Source organism: Clavelina lepadiformis, chromosome 1, assembly GCF_947623445.1.
Source record: "Clavelina lepadiformis chromosome 1, kaClaLepa1.1, whole genome shotgun sequence".
Classification (NCBI taxonomy): domain Eukaryota; kingdom Metazoa; phylum Chordata; class Ascidiacea; order Aplousobranchia; family Clavelinidae; genus Clavelina; species Clavelina lepadiformis.
This window is the reverse complement of record NC_135240.1, coordinates 12,277,973-12,299,037: the sequence shown is the minus strand read 5'-3', so window position 1 is coordinate 12,299,037 and position 21,065 is coordinate 12,277,973. Positions and strand designations below refer to the sequence as shown.

Sequence of the window (21,065 nt, the reverse complement as noted above, 5' to 3'; positions counted from 1 at the left end):
CCACTATAGGCTAGAGCAGAAGGTCAATATTTAATTGTGTGAATGCGGAAGTATAACAACAGTACAACATTAATCGCTAACATAAAAAGCAAGAGCTGGGTCCGTGCGGATTATATTTAGATTAATTTCGGGTTGGAAAAAATTTTCTGAATTTAAAGTTGAAAATTGCCACATACAGTATTTCAATTTGCACACTACTTTCCATTTAGGTTAGTATTGTGACTTCATTCTCACTTGCCCAAGGCAGTATTGTTACAGTACCTCTGTACTTTAGCAGATTAGTGTTGTTTCTCCTGTACTTCCGTAGATTAGCGTTTAAACAACAATAATAGAAGCATTTCCATCAGAAGCAATTCAAAGAAAACTGCACAGATTTTATGTTTTCTGCTCAGTTTGAAAATTTTTAAATTTACCTATTTTGATGATAATGTACTTAAATATAGCATAATCAATATACAGTACAATTTTTTTCACAGATTATATGAACATTGAACAGCCTACACGGCTAAGAGGGGTTAATGATTAGTTTTAGATCACTGAAGTTGATGTATTAATGGTTAATTGCTATAATTTTGACTTGCCTTTCTTGACCCCTTGTTAAAGGTATATATGTGTATACATTAATTAACATGGCTTATATATATTTTGCATTAGTGTTGCAAACTATACAGTTACTATATAGTGTAACTATATATATAGTATACATAGGGTCTATCGGCGGTATTGCGGCTACATTTTTTCTTTGCGATTTAAATCTCATGTTAAATACGTTTGCCTGGGGCTAGCGAAAAAATTTTTTCACCATATTCTGCAGAATTTAATCTACTTTTTTACTATAATTTTATATTATTTTCTGTTGATGCAAAAACGGAGCAAAACGATTTCTTCCAAGACTACTTTTTCCGGGTAATTACAGACACTCCTTGCAAATGCGGCCACACATCTGAATAAATGCGTCCGCATTTCCCTGCTTTTGCAGACGTATTTTTATGAAGAATTTAGCCTTTTACAGTATTGCCGTTTGTTGTGTGCAAGACTGAAGAAGAACATTGGAGTTACAAGCAATGCAAAATAAATTGTTTTTATTCATTGATTCATCGAATAACTGTATAATAAATATATGTATGTATAAATACTGTAAGAATAAGGGAGAAGAATATTCAGGTAACTTAGTTGGTGTAAAACGATGCGCAACCACTACGATTCGATTTTACTTTTGCGTTTATATAATGGACGGGCCAAGTTTTAAACGTTTTTAGTATACCTCGCATATCCTATAAGCGAAACTTAACCGTAACGATTATCGTATGTTTACAGTGTAATGCAAAATAAAAAGTGAGTCATTACGCTTAGCCTGCATCGAGTACAAGAAAAATTCCAAAGGAATAAGGCGGCAAGCTTATACTCGTGTACATGTTAAAACTTTATGGTACAACATGTTTTCTGATAATGTATTTGTTTATTTCATACGACAAGAAACAATTCAAGAAAATACCACTTGAGAGTCGATGCTAATAAAAAAAGAACCGAAAAATTTTATCAGCACCATTTTCACACAAACATATCACAATACCACTGCACGTTTTCAATTTCATTAACCTCGATATTGAGGTTGGTGCATTTGGTATGATCCCAGAAATCACAAGCTACCCATGACGGTTTAACCGGACCTCTTTTCCACTTTAGCAAATAGCTGAAAGAGCTGCATTTAGCGTTACTTGATCGTAAGAGTTCCTTGATTTCTTACTTGGTGACTCCATATTGCGCAAGTAGACCAAAGTAAGCAAATAATCACGTGCAAACAAAGCATTTGATAAACGAGAATGACCACATTATGCTGTCCGCATTTAGGGGGTTGTTTTGTAATTGTGATGAAACACAGAAAAAAAAAAAAAAAACATTGAAAAAATACACATCGACACCTAAAATTTTGTACATACACAGAAGAAGGATACAGTTACTCATGTGCGAAAAAAGAATGAAAAAAGAGCAACATTTGCGGGAGAAACAGCAGTTTAGTTTGCAGAGCGAAAAAATTTTTTTTGCTGTTTTTCATATCGTTCTGGTCTTAGTTTGAAATAGTCATGTTCTAAGGGTAATAACAAACGTTTTACTTGGAGTAACTCCCTGAAATTTGCTGGAGTTGTTTATTAGGAATATTAGATGAGGCTAATTAAAAAAAAAATTATTTTCGTTGTAAAATTTTTCGGTAATTTCAGAAACAATTTTACCGGCCGCAATAGCGCCGATTGGCCCTAGTTAGGTTTGGTAGAGATTGACAAAACAGTCTAAATGATTGACTAGCAACTCTTACTGATTAAGAAATACAGAATTGTGTTTTGTTAAGCCTGAAATATCAAAATGATTGACAGCAGAAATGTTTACCCTGTTTTAACCTCTTAGCTCCGCCTCTGTAACCAATATTAGCCTATTAGGTAACTGGTAATTATAGACCAGCTGACAGCTAGATCAGAATAATCTGTTATCTAGTTTTTACCAGACTTAGAAAAAATTCAGTAGTATCATATATATATATAGTTTGTTGAGCTTGGAACCACACATTTGTGAAAATCATAGTCTTGTGATAGAATTATTTTTGTCATGTATATATAAAACCAAATATTAGCATCTAATCATTTCTGACTTGGGAGCTTACCACTCTCTTAGACTTACATGGCCTATTTCAGCTTGCAACTTGTTTGTCTCTTTGTTTGCCCATTGTTTATTAAAAACCTGTCATTTATATAAACAATTGCCAGTGAGTCCTAATAACTATAATCAATGTTTTTTTTAAAGTTTGATGTGGGTGACCTCTAAGAAATGTTAAAAGAACGTGACTATTAAAAACTGTATAGCTACTAATTTCTTGCTGTAGTTGCCGAAATATAAATTTTAAGCGACTGATGGAGAAATTTAAGACACTGTTTCCACCCTTAAAACATCTTAAAAGATCACTAAATATAACTACCAGCAAATTTTGGATGATATAAGAAAATAATCTTTCTTTAACAGAGGAAAGCCCTGCTTGGTATGCAGCCCTGGAATAAAAATTTTAAACCAAGCATATTTACTTACTGAGTAGGCCTAGGGGTAATTAAATCCAAGAAACGATTAAGCTTAGAAACTTTTACAAACTTCCCATACAATTGTTTTTACAACATTTAAGGCTTTTAATTTGAAGTCCAAATTTCAATTTTGGTGCACATTTTGTAATATTTGGCAAAATACTAGCATTTTTGTCCAAGTAATGGGCAAAGGACAGCAGTTTCAGGCCAGTTAATTATAGATAATATTTAATCACAAAATTTTGGATTTTTTATCATAAAAATATTTAAGCATGCTATCGTTTCAATAATAGTAATAGCCTAATTGTGTTTTGATGAACATGTGCAGAAGTTTGAAAAAATACCGGTGCTGATACTTTGAACGTAATATAAATCTAAAACTTCTTCAACCTAAATAGAACCGATGTCTTAAGCAAGTTGCAATTTTTTTACCCAATTTTTTCTTTTTTGATTTTGGGGAACTGCTTTTCGCTGTGACATGACCTATATATACATAATTGCACTAGACAGCAAGTATTGACTGTCATTTTTATGGCTGTGTTTGGCACGTCAAATCGAGTTACAAACATTAATATTACATCTTGTACATGGAAGAGATTGAGTGATATTTTTAAGAGCATTTGCCCAGTTTTGTCAGTTATATATAATACGTCTTACGTGTAGCACAATTTTGAATATGTCACAATGTCTACATAATAATTTTCAATATACATTTGATGTTCCTTTCATTTTGTGTTTTTCAACAGGCAGTCATGGACTTCTTGCAACAGGATATTACGGATATTTTTTCCAGCTGGTTTACCGTTGGGAATACTTTCTTTGAATTTGAGAATTCTATGGTAGGTTAAGCAGTTTACAGTATGTACAGTAATTTGCAAGAAATTTGATTGCCTATTGTGCCAAATATATATAATATATATTTTATAATACAGTAGATTTTATTTAAAACATCTACATTGAGACCAGCCGATTTTGGTTGTAATAAGCAGTGGTTGTAATGCTGGATTTTCCTAAAACTGCAACTAAACAGATCCCCTACTAGGAGGTAAAATGCAATCAATGTATTGCACTGCATATATTTAATCACCACAGAAAAATCTGTGCAGCAAGACGTATTTAGTTGGGAGTGTGTTTTTGAGATGGTCATATACGACTTAGCCTTTAATATCATTAAGCATGTCCACTTTAACTGCAATGACTTACGTTCTAAAATGGTCTGTTTGATTAGATGTTTGTTCATAACTAGCTAGTTGTTTTTCTCAGTAAATAGCCATTTTCCTATACAACTTGTTCAATTACATTTTTTTGTTAATTTTAAATATTCCATTATTATTTAAAGACAATAATGAACAATTTGCCTTCATGGGGAAGTGAAAGTGTTTGTATTAACTGGTGGTTGGATGTATTAACCTGGGTTTTTATAATGGGGAATGAATAGGAAAATTCCATCCCAAGCAATTTGAATGTAATAAATTATTGGTGGTACTGTATTGACCCAGTGGATGTATTAATTGAATTCTGCTTACTGACAGTGGTGGTCAGTAAAGAAGTAGTTTTAATTAAGTAGTCTACTTAAGTAGATTCCTTCCATTCTGACTACTTACTGGCACTTAAGCAGTTTTGTTCATCGTTACTTCTACTTTTACTTAAGTAGTTTTTGGTCAAAGTAACAAACTTGAGTAGGTTTACCAATTACTGATGTAGAAAGTAGTCAGTGTTTCAGTTCGAAGATAATATAATTTGCAGTTATATTACTTTACAATCACATCTGCACAAAGCATTTATATACAGTCTACAACTTGATTTTCACCTATCAATGCTATGACGAAGGACAAAAGTATGTCTGAAACTATTTATCTGCACAAAATTATATATTTCCCTGCAGTTGTGTTGCTTACAAGCTCTTGGTAACTTGTGCTTTCACAACCTCATAGTTTAGATTGAAAGCTACTTCTCAAACTACTTCTTACTTGAGTAATCTTAAGCAGCAATACTTTTAGTGGAGCTGATTTTTCGTGGGTAATAATTAATACTACTACTTTCAAAAGTAGCTTGTTGGGTTACGTAATTTCACCACCACTGCTTATTGATAGTCAGACAGTTTTTGTTAGTATTGGTCAGGTTCATATCATCATTTTATATGTATAATATACTTTACTGAGCTTATTTGTTGATATTTTTTGTTACCTGTGTATTGTGAACACTGTTAAAAATTACAACGATTCATCAAATGGTTTAAAGTTTTTTTTGCCCAAAATTCTAAAAACAATAAATGAACCAAGATTCCAAAAAGTGAGGCATTCTCTTGCACAATTTAATTTTGACAAATTTATTGCATTACTGCTCTGCATTTGTAATTAGATTTGACCAAGTTTTTTTTTAATGAATTATATACCTAGCAAAACTGGTGTCTTGTCCATTGGTGTTCAAAATGTCGTAATTGAATTAGTGTAGTGTACCATATTCCCCTTGTACCTATTATGATTTATGAATATATGCTTTTCTGTTCTATTTCTCATTTGAGAACGATAACTGAAAACTATTCTAAAAATATATATCTATTCTTCTAACTTCATAGTCTGAAACTGCTTATTGGACATAAAAGTTGGTTGGATTGCGCTAGCATACAGGATGTAAAGAACATGCGTGCTGTCACGCATCTTTGCTTGTAAATAATGCAATGCTACATTGCGATGCTCACTGTTTTGCTTTCGTTACTCATTATCCAAATGTAAACAAAAGCAACACTCTTTCATATCAGTAAAGATAATTATTTGCGTAATGCAGTAGATATATTGTCATGGGAGAATGCTTCAATTGTTGTAGGCTGCAGACAGCTATTAAGCACCTCCTATAATGAAAACTATCTATGCACAATCAGTGTCTAGGCTCAAGATATGTGTATATAGAGAGTAGATAGCTGCAGCCAACATTTCTTGACTCAAAGTATCTGTTATATCACTATTTTAACTGTGTTCATATTTTGCAGTAGGCCTATTATTTCTAAATCCATCTCAGCATTTTTAATATTTCCAAAAAGTCCTGATGAAGGCTTTTTCTGGAATAATATGGATGTGGAATGTAATAATCTCTGTTGGCATCTATGTATCATGGTACATGTTTCTCAAGATCTATTACACTTTGCAGGCTTATTGGGGATTGAGCTTTATTGCAGCACTTCTTGCTACATTTCTAACAACAAGTTACTTCATGAAATCTAGATTACGAACACCAGGTTGAAAATTATTACCAGTATGCCTTCCTTAATTATCATAGCTGTAAAGGAATAAGTTGTAACATATTGAGTTTTAAAGTTATTGACTCATTCATTGAAAAGTTGAAATCTCCACATGCTAGTTTGCCAATAATAGTCTATTATCCCTATAGTGATTAAACAGTAACATGCGTTGTTGTTGTTAGTGATTGCTGTTCCTGAAGTCGAGCAAAATAGAAAATACAGGTTTCGAAAACGTGACAAAGTTCAATTTTATGCAAGAAAAGTTTTACGAAAGGTAGTTTTGTTTGTAACAGTTAAATATTTCATGTCAATTCTTGTGCATTGTTGACTGTTTAATATGTTTTAGCTTTCTACAGTAAAATACTTTGAATATTTTTCGATAATATTTAAAAATCTATTACAATTAATTACAGTACTCGAAACAATAACGTGATGATATGAAATGCTTTTTTGATTGTTTTGTTTGGATACCATTGTTCGTATTAAACCCTTTTAGCTAGTTCTTACGTACTGCCAAGGCAGCAACGTCACCATTATAATTGATTGATTGTGGATTAGTGGTCAAAGTGTATTGGTGTTGTTTAGTGCTGCTCGGAATTACACATCATTTTATAACAATGATTTATTTAACATGATTAAAATCTTCACGTGCAACCATTGCCAGGGAAAAGATACAGCTTCAAAACTGCAACGGCAAGTTTCACTCATCAAGAATGGCGTTTCTGTTCCTGAGTACAGTAGATCTGGCAGGAGACTAAAAAACAGAGAAAGGATGATGATTTTCGCAAAGAAGGTATTTAGTGCGAAAAAAGGTCCTTCTCTCCTGAAGAAAAAGGAATTGCCATCAATGCTTCTGGAAGCCGATAGATATGATGAAGGTGTCCCTAATCTTCCAGAAGAAGTCTTATACTTGCTACAAAGTGTAAAGTAAGATGGAAAAATTCATACCTCCATTTCAATTGTATTGGTATTGGCTCTGTGTTAGGTTCAACTACTTTCTGAAAATACTGCACTGAGTGGTGATTCAGAACAACTCTTTATGTCATTTAAATGCAAACTTACTGATATTTAGCATAACTTACATGATGCTAATTTTATCATTAAATTAAGGGTATTCGGACATTTTGAGAAAGGAGTCTTCCTACAGTTGTGTAGGCACATGGAAACAATCAATCTAAATCAAGGAGATCCTTTGTTTGAAGTCGGTGATGAGGATAAATGGCTCTATGTGGTTCAGGAAGGTCAGGTTAATCTGTACATCACAGGAGATTCTAGTGAGGTATTAATTGTTTTTATATTTTAAAATATTTTTTAATATTGGTAAGTACTTCTTATGAACAGTACTTTCATTGTTTGGCATTGTATCGTAACGGTTTTTAAAAACATGCATAGTTTTTCTTATGATTCATTTTTTGTTTTCAAAATAGGTAAAACTCAGTGAAATTACAGCTGGGGAAAGCTTGCAAAGTTTGCTTAGTATTCTAGATGTTTTGACTGGCCACCCAGCTCCTTATAAAACTGTCTTTGCTCGAGCTGTTAAGAAGTCCATTGTCATTCGGTAAGATTGAATTATACTGATTTACTTCGGTAGCCTTGTGAAGTTGTTGCTCCAAAACTTGTGGTGGAGCAACAATGTTTTTAATCGCATGGTATGAACTGTCGGGTCTGTGCAAAGTATCATGTTTTGCATTCAATATTATGTTTAGAATGTCGAAAAAGGTTTAAATCTGGTTTTTTATTAACTACAATAAAAAACTTATTAATTGTATTGCATCAGTATATCACTTACACTATAAAACGGTCAATTTAGCTTGCCTGCTGAAGCATTTTGTGAAGCATTTAAAAGTCGTAATGAATCTTTGGTACAAATAGTTCAAGTTATAATGACCCGAATGCAACGTGTTACCTTTCTTGCCCTCCATAATTACCTGGGTTTGTCACAAGAATTATTGAAGCCAGTAAGTAACCAGTGGTTTGTTTACATCTTTTATTTAGTAACTACCAGTGCTTTATTTTATCAATTAAAGTTCTTATTTTTCAACAGCATTAGTTTTGAGGCAGTATTTTTCACCAAAATTGTTTCAATTTCTTACTTTTTAGACAAATAGAGATGCGGATTACAGACTTTCAATACGCAAACTGTCTTCAATGTCTGTGTTGTCTGAGATGGCTGAAAAGAATAAGTATGATATTATATTTTCATCATGTTTTGAAATATTCTCAAGAGATAATATGTTACTTACGTACCTGTCTTTGTTCATAATATGTTTATTTACCTCAATAGTGGTGCAACATTGTATTTCTAAATTTTTTGGTGCCTTGTTACTTATGAACAGTCCTTCGTTCCAAACTATTCTGCAATTCACTTTTGTGTCGAAGTTTTTGCCATAAAGTAACTCTCGGCAAGGATTGCATCAACCTTTTTAAAAGAAAAAATGCTTTATTGCAGTTTAAGTGCAAGTAAAATGGCAGAGCAGCTGGGGTTAGAAAAATCTGAAACTTCTCCAAGTCCATTGAAGTCTGACAGCAAAGACATTGAATCCATTCACAAAACTGTTTCGCGAACTGCATCGCAACCTGTTTCGATTAATGTAAGTTAAAATGAATACTTTTATTATATAAGCATCTCTTATTTAATTCTACTTTTTTTTGTGCTGAAGAAATAGCCTTGTTGCTTGTGTTGTGTGTTATCACATGCTGTACATTCTATTTTGACAACTAAACTTTGCTTGACATTCATACCTTCTCAGGAATCGAAGAAAGTGAAGCAACTGAGGTTTAATCAATTCGATACTGTAGTTGATGACAATGATAATGTTTTTCACAGGTATCTACTAAACGAGTGATTAAACCTTTTGTAAAATGTATACATCTCTTAGACATAGGCACTTTTTGATGCTGTTTGTTTTGTACCCGGTATTTGTTGAGTTGTGCAGATTTTGCAACTTGTTCTGTGACTTTTTAGACAGTCAAGTTTGCCACTGGAAAGAAGAACAGCTATGTTAGAGTCCATCAGAATGGCGAGAACTGAGACTGTGAGTTAACCTTTAAATTGTGTACAGTTATTCTTGATGATTCAGTATTCATTCTGCTTATCTAAATCCAAACTAACATCTCATAGAAATTACAGAATTTTGTAGTAAATTTATATGTCCATTTCACATGTGTCATTTTACTAGACCTCGTAATCTCATCAGTTCAATAGCAACTTAATTTAACAACGTCAATTTAGGACCGGTCTCCTTCTGAGATGTCATGCCATAGTGATGACAGCTGCCAAAATGTGCAGGTTTGTATGCATTGACGCATTATGGAAGTTGCATTTGAATTTACTTTTAGATTGCAAATATACCATCACACTATTTCCAGTAACACCTTGAGTTCTTGACCTTGATCTTAGTAAAAATGCTCATTAATAACTTGAGATAGTTGATATAGTTAATGGGTATCGATGTCGTACATGCAGCGAATGCATTTTCATATATTTACAAATAGTATTACATTTTCAGCATTGCAATGCATATAATGATTATGATATCACCGTGCTTTTTTGTAACCTATTCTATATTCAGATAAAACACATGTATAATATGTAATTTAGTTTGAAGCGCTTGTCGTTTTATGTATGTGTTTGTGTATTTTCAGATGTATGAGCTCAATGAACCTGAAGTACTTGATCTTGTTACCGATGATTTGTGCCAAGTTTTTGGAATAGATGATCATGAACTATTAAAAGAAAACGTTACTCTTTTAAAGGTTAGACACGTTGTTGTAAACACATATTACCACAAATAATTTAAACTATATGTTTTGAAGTTTTGTATCCGTTCATAGGTTTGTAAGAATTATCAGCTGATCAACGAAGGTGACCAGGACGTGTCATTGTACTTTGTGGTCATTGGTGATTTGAAATTATCACAAACCATTCACAAAGTTGGGTACGATGAACCAACTGAGGTAGAATACCAATATTTATTTTTACTTGCTTGTAAATAAACTATGGAGCTCCAACTGGTCAGGCTTTTGCCACTTGACCCATTTTAAGTGTATTTCGTATTCACATAATATAACTAAACTAACAACTTGAAGAAGAAAAATTCTTTAAGTATATAATGATTTAATGCATTCACTCAAGGTTCAACTAATTGTATGAAAGTTTAGCCTGTGCCGCGTTTCGTTATTAAATGCAAATGAAATGTAAATAGCGTCAGACGTCATGCTAACTAACCAAAGTTACTCTTGACGCAGGCTATGTTATTTGTGGCCAAGTCTGGCATGCTCACCGGTCAGCTTGCGGTACTCACTGGTGAGCCGTCCTTCTTCAAAGTTTGTGCAAAGTCTGACTCTGTGGTTGGCCGAATCACAAGACACAACTTTTATACAATGATGCGCAAATATCCTCATATGATACTAAACACCGCCCACACCGTTATGATTCGTATCAGTCCGTTTGTCCGTCAGATTGACTTTGCGCTCGACTGGATGTTAATAGAAGCCGGAAAACCGTTATACAGGTTGATATAACTTTTTTGGAAAACTTGTCATTACATGTAAACGAATAACGATATGGGTTATTATCCACACTTATTGCGTTTTAACTGAAGGCAAGGCACAATCAGCGACTGCATGTACATTGTTCTACACGGCCGCTTGAGGTCAGTGTGTACAAAGAAAGACAACAAAAAAGAACTCGTCGCCGAGTATGGCAAAGGAGAGATCGTAGGAATGGTAAGTCTGATGTAAAGTGATAGAAAACTTAATTTCGCATTTGCTAGAAAATTCCTTCAACTTACACCCGGAGTCCTATACGAAGCATTACTTTACAGAACGAAGCATTGCGTGGAATGCCACGGCCTACGTCGCTACATGCTGTACGAGATACTGAACTGGCGAAGATACCCGAAGGCCTGGTCAAACACATTCGTGTAAGTTTTAAATGCGTTATAGATATGGCATTTATGTATCACACATACTACGTTATGTGATAAAGTACTTAAATACTATACTATATTACAGCGTCAACATCCTGGCGTTGTGACGAGGCTGGTGACATTAATGTCCGAAAAACTTCTCGGTAATATGCTTTCGCAAAGAAGAACTTTGCAAAACAGACCTGCAGACTTACTCTCTCATAAAGCAACGATGGCGGAAGAAAGTAAAATGACTCTTAGCACATTTTCCGCTGTTTTTATGACCCAGATATGAAAGAGTTTGTAACCTATTCACTGTCGTAGCTACATTCGCGTATGGTGATGTTTCAAATCATCTTGCCAATCTGTCCACGGTGGCAATTCTTCCTGCATCCGAAGATGTTCCCCTAACCAAGTTTTCGATGGAACTTCATCACTCGTTGACCCACATTTGCGGACAGTCGGTTCTCAGGCTGAGTAGTCAGTTCGTCAAAAAACGACTTGGAAATAATGCTTTGGACAGGTTGGTGACACAATGCCTTTGCTTTTGAGTAACGGTGAAAGGTTTAAATTGTTATTTCTTAAATAGACTGACAATAGGAGTTTTTTGTGTTTGTACAGTTTAATTGATGGGTTTTCATTTTCGGCGCACTAAAATTAGACCTTTACGTATTTACAGATAAAAACATACTAAATTAATTTTTGAAATAAAATGGTATGAGAAACAAATACCAACACGTGGCAATGGAATTAAACCAATCAGAAATTTAATTAACCGACATATATGAAAATATTTTCTTTGTTGTTTGAAGTGTCCACGAGTACCGCCTATCTAACTGGCTTGCCCACCAGGAAGATATGAACCAGATGGTTTTATATCAGACGGACAGTGAGATGACAACATGGACACAACGTTGCATTCGGCAGGCAGATGCTGTTGTCATAGTTGCTCTTGGCGATGGAGAACCCGCAGTTGGTGAGGTAAATGGATAAGTTCTAGAGAATTCAAGCGCTTTGTTTTTTTGCATCAAATAGAAGTGTTTGCGATTAATCGCTGCGTGTTGGCATTTTGTAATGTGCAATCATCCAATTATATCAATCGGACTTATCAACTATCAATCAAGAAACGGCATTTGCTTGTGACGATAATTATAGATGGATATGTGCAATTATGTGATCAGTTGTACATGTCTCAGTGAAGAGTTAAGATTACAACCAAGCATTACCGCCACTAAATTACAAGCCAAATCTGAATCAAGTTTTTGTTTTCGGAAAAATCCAATAAAAGTCTCCTTTCTTATGAACCTGTTATTTCATATGCCTAAGTGTTCGTCAAAACAACAGATTATTTCAAATATTTAGTTGGAATCCGAGCTTGAGGCGGTTGCCGTTCGTGCTCTTAAAATGCTTGTACTTCTGCACCGTCCCGGTATCGTGCGGCCTACACGAACAGTCGAGTGGCTCAACATGCGAGGCTGGTTGACCGACCACACGCATGTCAAAGGACCAAAGCGACTTTTTGCCAGAACAAGAAAATCGAAAATGGTTAACTAATAGTAATACTGGTTTTTGTTTACATTTGTATTATCTATGGTAGTGTCTCACTTGTTTTTGCTACGTAAAATTTAAATCGTACTTCATGTTTTACGATCTTTACTATTTATAATTCTTCTGACACAAATTATCTTATTGTGACACTATTATGACTTATCCATATTTTCTATCATGCTTGTATTTTCTTTGTTGTTTCAGAATGAATATTGGGAGAAGTTGATTGCAAAACCGGTTGATCGTTTCAGCGACTTTTCGCGACTTGCAAGGTTTCTTACTGGTACTTCGGTTGCCCTGGTGTTGGGCGGCGGCGGAGCTCGCGGTCTTTCCCAGATTGGAATTCTGTATTCCATAATATCTGCCGGTATTATTTACGACTTTGCTTCATTTACTGTTTCTCAATATATCGATGCCCTGTTTGGGCTATGCTCTGCATACTATCTTTCTTCCTCGGTAAACAAATGTCAGTCGTTAAGTCAGCACCTAAATTAACCAGCATATTTCTTGGAAATATACGTTTTGAACATTAACATAGAGACAGTCTGACGCCTATAGTCCTGACATTGAAACATGGTTACAATCGAAAACCCGCACACATAGCCTAAATATAGCTGTTATAACCGCACGCTAGCATGCTTTCTATGTTTAAATCAAACACACACTTGAGCCTAAATCATTCCCAGTGAGTGACGGTTTCGTCCACATTACAGGTATCCCGATCGATATGATTGGCGGAACCTCTATTGGTGCGTTTATGGGAGGCCTATATGCCGCACATCGAAATATTGATATCATGAAGGAGAAAACACAAATTTTATGTGATGACATGAGTTCGATTATGTCGAAAATCTTCGATCTCACCTATCCTTTCACCTCCATGTTTTCTGGTGCTTCCTTCAATAAAGCTATGGAAATGATTTTCGAGGATATTCAAATTGAGGTACCATATATGCAGTGGTAGCATTCTGCTGTATATTGCGTGAACAATCAGGCTCCGTATAAGCTTGTAAAAAGGCCTAATTTCTTTGTTTATTTTATTATAAAGTGAAATCACCAAAAAAATGCAATCAATCGAATAATCCCACATGGGGCCCCCTGAACTATGCTATGTTAGCCACTTTACTATGCCTTAGACTTAGACTATTATTTCCTGAAATCCTAAAAAAATGACATATCTCTAACTATTGCAATAGAAGGTTAAAGTCAAAACTGTAACTTTGGACCAAAATCAGTCAAATTTCGTCAATTTTCACCCACAATTTAGGCTAACTTAAACATGCGACCTGGAAGTTTTTAACGCTCCATTTGTTAAGGTAATCTTCGCACTGAAAAACAACACCAGCCTTGCTGGCCTCTGAATGGTCTAACACCCTTTTATTTAATTATTTCGTAGAACGTCAAAAAAAATAATGAAAATCGCAAAATCTCATCATATACGACTCCTTTACAGTTAACTGAGGAAACTCGCATACTAGTGATAACCGAAGCTAATTATCATTTCCATCATTTTTCATGTTTGGTATTGTTTTAGGATCTATGGATTCCTTATTTCACTGTGACCACCGATATCACTTCATCTGAAATGAGAGTGCACACTGACGGTAAATTGTCTCTGGCATGCTCTTTTGTTGCTTTTACAGTGTGCATATCAGCTTTTTATGAATTAGGCTAACTTTACTGGTAATTTAAAAAAATGAAAATATTGCAAATGCTAATTGCGCTGTTTGTGCAGATATTGACATACACAGCTAGTGATATCGTTTTCAGGTTGTGGTTTCGATTTTAGAAAAAATCATTTTGTGCATTGGTCTCTGTTCGAAATTCTTTTGATGTTAATTTCTTCTACATAAATAATCTGGTCAGGACTGCTTTGGAAGTATGTCCGTGCCAGTATGTCATATCATCCTTACCTTCCACCACTGTGCGATCCCGGCGACGGCCATCTTCTTCTTGACGGCTGCTTTGTCAATAACCTTCCAGGCATGTGAGGCTGTGATGTAGCTCGTAATAAGGTCAAAGTACGAAGATAGCTGCTGATTCGCAGCCACTCATTCCTACAAGGGTCCTCTTAAAATTAAGGAAAAGATGAAAATGATCTTTTCCAAAATGTAAATAGCCAGCACGAATTATGTTATTGAAAGCAGAGTTATGTGCTAAAACCTTGCGCTTGATGTGTGTCACTTTTCGTTTTGTTTTTCGCATACTAGTATTTGCAGTAGCTGGCTTCCGCTCGGTGGCCTTAGAGGAACGCCTTCAGCGTCTATTCATCTTATTTTACATTTGCTTTCGGACGAATGCAAGAACGGGCAAACCTGTGAAAGTCCACAGCAAATGGATGTCTGAGGATTGTGTGGGTGTTGTTGTGTGTTTTAATTAATGGAGTTTGCATTTTCGATGCATGGTACTTAGACTGTGTGGTAAATCACACATTGCTTTTTAATTGACTGTTTCAATCGAAGTGATAAATGTTCCCATTCATTTATGTCGTGGAGATTGCTGAAAGTGTTGGTAATGTGATTTCTGCCAATTCTGCCAATTCCGGCTATGACTGGTGTTAGCAAATATTCATAGAAATTTCAACGCGGTTAAATTCTGCACCAGCCAAGTGTAAACCGCAAAGGTTAATCCTAGGTTTAGCTTAAATTCATTGTATATTTTATGTGTATGAGATTTGGAATTCAGAATCCCATGTTGCGTTTTGGGATGAATACGTGCTATCTTTCTTGAGAAGACGCCACGTTACTTCGTGCCGAGTGCAAACCGCAAAAGTTGATTTAGGTTTACTTTGAGGTTTTACAAAAATACTTTCACAACATTTCTCGTTAAAACCACAACCTTGAATACTTCATAATTAGAGTTCTTCCTCCTTCGAATGGTTGATGCGCTGCCACAAACACGTTGAAATGATAGTAGATTTACATAAACTAGTCCGTAGTTGTTACAGAGTGGGTGGTTGGTAGTTACTACAGAGCGGTCGGTTGTTTCCAAAGTATGGTTATGCTCTTGGAAGTACCCATATCTTGACTCACCGATACTTGTCCAAGTTTTCATATGTATATTTAAAGAGAGCCTTATACTGATTGTCATGTAATTAGTGTAGACGATTTGAATTTTTGGTCTATCGTTATTTAGCGTATGGACATCAGAACATGTTTGTCTTTTCACAATATGAATGCAGCTTGTTTACAAAGCGCATCATTGTGATTGGCGCTTCCGAAATATACGAGTTCGTTGCGCTTTTTAACTTAGCTCGTATCACTTGAACCGCTTTGGTCGTGGATAGAAAAACAATCCACAAAATTAATGATCCACGTGTGCGGTCCAGAAGTAAACTTGACGGTCATAGCGATAACCCAAGTGAACCTGTGAAATTTTGAAGCACTCGTTTTCTGGGAAGACACTGCAATCTCTTGTCATTACTGCGCGCTAACGGAATAACTGTCTGGCATTGAATGTTATTTTAGCGTCGATTATAAATGATTTAAGCGTTTAAACATTAACGTGTTGACTTGGTTTTGTCGAAAGGTGATGTGAGGTTGTCTTTTCAAAAATATATGACGTCTCTAACAAATGTTGTCCCATAACGAAATGTATGACGTTGTTGCCGTTTGTATTTCATTTCAATCGATTGTGTTCAATGAGAAAATCCGATTTTCGAGCTTGTGTCACAACTAACCGATCCTACAACGCATAGTAATCTCATAGTTTTTATTGATAGCCTGTTCATGTCATCTGTTTCGACTAAGCACGTTGGCTCTTTGGTAAAAGACATTTTTAACACCATATGACCTTGAAAATTGCAGACGTTATCAAATATTCATTTGTCCGTAATTTATAATTGAACTGGCATGGCATATCTAAATGCTCGAATTTTTATTTGTCTTGTGGCTTCTTTTTGTTGTTGCTTTTAGTTACTTGCTTTCCAAATTCGCAGATGTCCTTGAAACTTCAGTACGTACTGCTTAGTGTATTACTTTCTCGCAGTCATTCTAAATCGGTTTGTCGATACGGGAATTTGACAGCGAAACATGATATGTGCGTCAGACAAACCTCATGTTATCCGATAACAATATTTCCCAAGTAATGTTGCTTGCCGCATGTTTAGGTTGGTTGTGGAGGTATACGAGAGCAAGCATGTCATTGTCTGGCTATCTTCCCCCATTGTGCGATCCAAAGGACGGCCATTTGCTGATGGACGGAGGGTACATTAATAATCTCCCAGGTAGGGGCCCGATGTTTAAATTTGAACGGCAGTTCTCTTCGTATTCTAGCCCCTATACATTCTTTACATGGCATTCAATCTGAACACTTGAAGCCAATGATATTTTGTCAAATTGTGGTTACTTTTTTGCTTTGATTGTATTTGTATACATGACACCCCATAAAGCAATAACTTAAGCTATCTAGTAATTCAGGCGATGTAGCAAGATCTAGAGGCGCGTGTAAAGTGATTGCGGTTGACGTCGGTTCCCAATCTGAGATGGATTTCACGAATTATGGCGATTATCTGTCCGGATGGTGGCTACTTTGGAAGCGACTGACTGGGCGATGGACAGGCAGGGTCAAGGTAAGTCGTGATTTGACAACATGAACATTGAGCAGTGAAAGCTTTTCCTCAGTTGAATATATTCCCTAGTTCCTTCATCTTCTCACGGCTAATGGATTGTTACCACTTATTTATATTCTGTGTGCGTCTCGTAGCACTGTACGGATGACCGTTCTTCTCAATGACCCGTTCATTTTAAAATGTATTAAAGTATTTGCTTTATCATTGTATAAGCTACCGTAATAAGCGTGTTCACAGCTGTATGTGTTTTCAGGTCCCTGATATCAATGATATCCAGTCAAGGCTCTCCTACATTTCATGTCATTATTTACTTGAGAGAGTAATGAAAGCTGACTATTGCCACTATGTTCGTCCACCTATCGCCAAATACAAAACCCTGGAGTTTCACAAGTATGCTTACTTTTCCATGGAGTATGAAGAAAGTATGAAAACAATTTCTCCTTCTGACATGTTATGGAAACTGTGCTTTTAGATTTGCTGAACTTTACGAACTCGGATACAATCACGGCCAGAAGACGTTCACTGATGAGTGGACAGCCAACTTCTGGAAAGATTTAATGCCGGAGCGTGGTCATCGCACATCACAAGTGTCAGGCGGAAAGGTAAGCGATGGACTCCACCATGTCCTATGTTCTAGCGCAGTGGTTCTCAACCTTTTTTGGCTTACGGCACCCACAGTCACACCAAAAAGTTTCTGCATTAAATAAAAATAATTTTCGCAACCGTTTTCCTGGACTAGTGATTAGTGCGCAATAACTTGCGGCACCCTTGCGAAACGTAAATGGCACCCCGGTTGAGAACCACTGAATCTAGCGATTGTCAATTTGCTTTAACTAGGCATATGTTGACTGCTTTTTTACACATCCCGGGCTGCGTTTAAAGTGGTAATTCGTGAGCTGGTTTAGTATACATCAAACAATATATTTTATTAGGCACGCGGTGACATTTCTTTTTGCGATTTGTCGGAGTTTGTGACACAGTTTGATGGAAATCTTGATTTCAAGCTTCTGTCAGGTCAGCTGTTTGTTTAAAATGGGAATATAGAAAACTCCTTATTAAATCAATTTGTAAGTAAGTGATGAATGATGAATAGAGCCATATAAGTGAATTTCAGTGATTTGCGAAATAATGTTCTTAGATTCCGAGTACGAATTGGAATACGATTCCACCCCGGAATTCTACGGAGACCGGAACATCATCAGACGAATGAAAAGCGAACCCCACGATATGCACAAAGTACTATAGCTGATCAACATAAAAAGCTAACTGTATTCGAAGAATGAAACTTATTAAAGTTTAACTCGTTGTTCAGATGGGATCCCTGACAGATACCGGTGAAGCCGATGGTTCCGATTACGATATCATGACACGTCGTAGCTCGGACGACATCGGTCGAAACCCTTTCGCACAACGTGGTACTGCCTTCACTCGTAGTGACGCGGTTTGCGACATGCTTTATAGCTCGGATGAAGAGGAAGACGATTCAAGGTTGTTATCTTCGTCCATATAAGTCTTTGCTTTGTGTGTGACTTCATTTGATGCGGCTGGTGTTTTCTTCTACGTTTTACTGGTACAGCGAAACTTTGTTGCAACGCGATAAAGCATTGAAGCACAAATCAAGCAATATAAAGTTGGAGTTAATGGTTGTACTGTAGTTTGTGGAAACATATCCACGGAAACGTCTATATAACAAATGTTTTCTATTGTTTTTCTTCTGTTCTTTCTGTGTATGATTCATAAATTTCAACAGCTTGCTCTCAAGTGATTACATTTTTAGTCACCATGTTACAACACGACCACGCTTCTATCGAAATTCTAGTTGGTGACCCCAACGATCGCGCTATAACGAAGTTTCACTGTATTGCATGGTGTTTTCTTCTATACAATTGAAATACAAAACTCTCTTTGTGAAAGTTTCATAAGTGGGTCTTTCTAACCGCGTATCTTTTCATTTTCAGCTCTACTTCAGACGATTCATATTTTGTTTGATAAACTAACTTTCATTAAATAAGTTTTAAACGATTAGTCTAACAGCATGCAAATTTGGTAGTTTATAACCTGATTTTACTTTTGATTAAATTATTTAAGCAACAAGATGTGCCGAAAGCGAAACGTGCCAGTAACTAAGAATGGTTTTTGTAACCGAATTTTTTGTGGACTGATGCACATTTGGAGTAAAACAGAACAATCAGAATATATCTTGATGATCGCATGATTGTTTTTTAGTTTAATATACTTACTATACACATGTTGCAACACCAAATGTACTCTTTCCGGTACGGACACTGCAACACGTATAACCCCTGCCTACATCTTATACTGCATGTTAAGGTTGTATATTTGTAAAATAGGCATCTTACGAAGTACCGAGGGATCCGATCATACACAAACCCACGTTGATCTTGATATTAAGATGCTCCCATATACAGTATTAAAACAAAATTTCAAAGCATTAGGGCAAAGTTGAATTGTTTCCCTAAAATTGCCTTGTTGTTCATGTAATTGTTCATTCGCTTGCTTTAGAAGTACAGGATGTGCTGAAATATAAGCTTTCAAGTGGGGCCTAAACACATTTATTGACGCGTGTTAGTAATCCGGGTAATAATAGATTTTCAAGACTTTGGCGAGTCAACAAATACTTCATTTGTTGACAAGAATTTTCCATAATAATCGTTAACTTGAAGTGCGTTAGTCAGCTACTTCAGGTAAGACGTTAGCTAAGTTATTTACTTCTCTCAGTGAACTCAATTCACATATTTAATTTCAAAACCTTTTGGTTATTTCCTATCGTTGTTTTGCAATTTTTCAAGTTTACTTAAATGTTTAACGATACCAGACTTGCATTGCATCTTTTCATGTTTTCTACTAATAGCGTGTAGTTGTCTCGTGTCTGGTGTATTGCATTTGCTGTGAATTAGTTCTGAATTGAGTGTTCTTTGTTGATACTTTCAAGAATTTTGCCACAATTTTGCTAGAGTATAAAAAACATTCTGTACATATTTCTTTTTCCATTTTCTGATAACGTTTGTTGGTGACGAAAACCTGTGTTTTGTTTAAAATGTACTGTACTTTTGCGTTCTTTGACCGTATAGTATTGCCTAGTCAATGCATGATTCTTATGATTAAATCTTCCACTGTGTTAATAATTAAACCAATTAAATTCACTTGAAGTTGGCCTTTTTGGCAGATAATAAGAGTTTTGGTTGGCTTGACGCAAGCTTACTAGCAAATTACCAAAGGAAATGATCCATTTCTTACGTTGTTACTGCATTGTTGTTACGGCATTCACACCACAACAAGTGAGGGCAAACTGCTAAGGACGTTTTGGCTTAGGTTTTGTTTATCACACAACTTCTACGCAGGACATTTCTGCACAAGTAAGTTATTAAACATGCGGAAGAAACAAGAGTTTTTTATTGTTGTTATCTTGGAAAGTAAGTCGGGTCTCTGCCAAGTTTTTTTTATCCATTTGCTTTTCAAATTGTTCTCCAGATTTTCCTTGAAGAAAACTTCGGACTTCCTGCTCTGACAAACCGTCTTAGCTTAAGTCTGCGTTAGAGCTAAATGTTTATTACGGAAGTTCAATAAAAATAAAAATTTGAAAGTATATATCGGCAATTAGTATTCAGCTCTGCTGCATGGCAAGTTGAACTGGAAATGGGGTTCTGTAAAGTAGACATCGCTATTCCAGTAATTTAAATACCTGAAATACTACTACCCCATTTTCTTCACGC

At 35.6% G+C, this 21,065-nt stretch overlaps 1 protein-coding gene across 4 annotated transcripts; it reads left to right on the top strand.

Moving 5' to 3' along the window:
• Positions 1 to 461: 461 nt before the first annotated feature.
• On the top strand, positions 462 to 20,537 carry LOC143445352 (patatin-like phospholipase domain-containing protein 7). Of its 4 annotated transcripts, none has more exons than XM_076944421.1 (33): positions 462 to 603; positions 3,812 to 3,904; positions 6,213 to 6,300; positions 6,486 to 6,577; positions 6,968 to 7,230; positions 7,414 to 7,582; positions 7,731 to 7,861; positions 8,114 to 8,261; positions 8,404 to 8,486; positions 8,753 to 8,894; positions 9,054 to 9,130; positions 9,269 to 9,338; positions 9,536 to 9,592; positions 9,949 to 10,059; positions 10,138 to 10,260; positions 10,552 to 10,817; positions 10,908 to 11,031; positions 11,130 to 11,228; positions 11,320 to 11,458; positions 11,538 to 11,736; positions 12,026 to 12,194; positions 12,576 to 12,758; positions 12,966 to 13,128; positions 13,475 to 13,704; positions 14,296 to 14,365; positions 16,870 to 16,986; positions 17,180 to 17,331; positions 17,585 to 17,721; positions 17,804 to 17,933; positions 18,264 to 18,345; positions 18,470 to 18,567; positions 18,644 to 18,819; positions 20,519 to 20,537. In XM_076944421.1, exons 2-33 carry the CDS (start codon positions 3,818 to 3,820, stop codon positions 20,520 to 20,522), a joined length of 4,179 nt encoding a protein of 1,392 aa, XP_076800536.1. In that variant the 5' UTR covers positions 462 to 603; positions 3,812 to 3,817; the 3' UTR covers positions 20,523 to 20,537. The 4 variants fall into 4 exon arrangements, with proteins under 4 accessions (XP_076800536.1, XP_076800519.1, XP_076800527.1 ...); XM_076944404.1 differs by lacking the exon at positions 20,519 to 20,537 and adding an exon at positions 19,290 to 20,506; XM_076944412.1 differs by lacking the exons at positions 16,870 to 16,986; positions 20,519 to 20,537 and adding exons at positions 14,628 to 14,744; positions 19,290 to 20,506.
• Positions 20,538 to 21,065: the final 528 nt, after the last annotated feature.

Excerpts from the sequence above, each read along its gene's own strand:
- LOC143445352 (XM_076944404.1), top strand. The coding sequence starts at position 3,818 with ATGGACTTCTTGCAACAGGATATTACGGATATTTTTTCCAGCTGGTTT. Across the intron at positions 6,578-6,967 it reads CAAGAAAAGTTTTACGAAAG|GGAAAAGATACAGCTTCAAA; the intron begins GTAGTTTTGTTT and ends AACCATTGCCAG. Across the intron at positions 8,487-8,752 it reads GAGATGGCTGAAAAGAATAA|TTTAAGTGCAAGTAAAATGG; the intron begins GTATGATATTAT and ends GCTTTATTGCAG.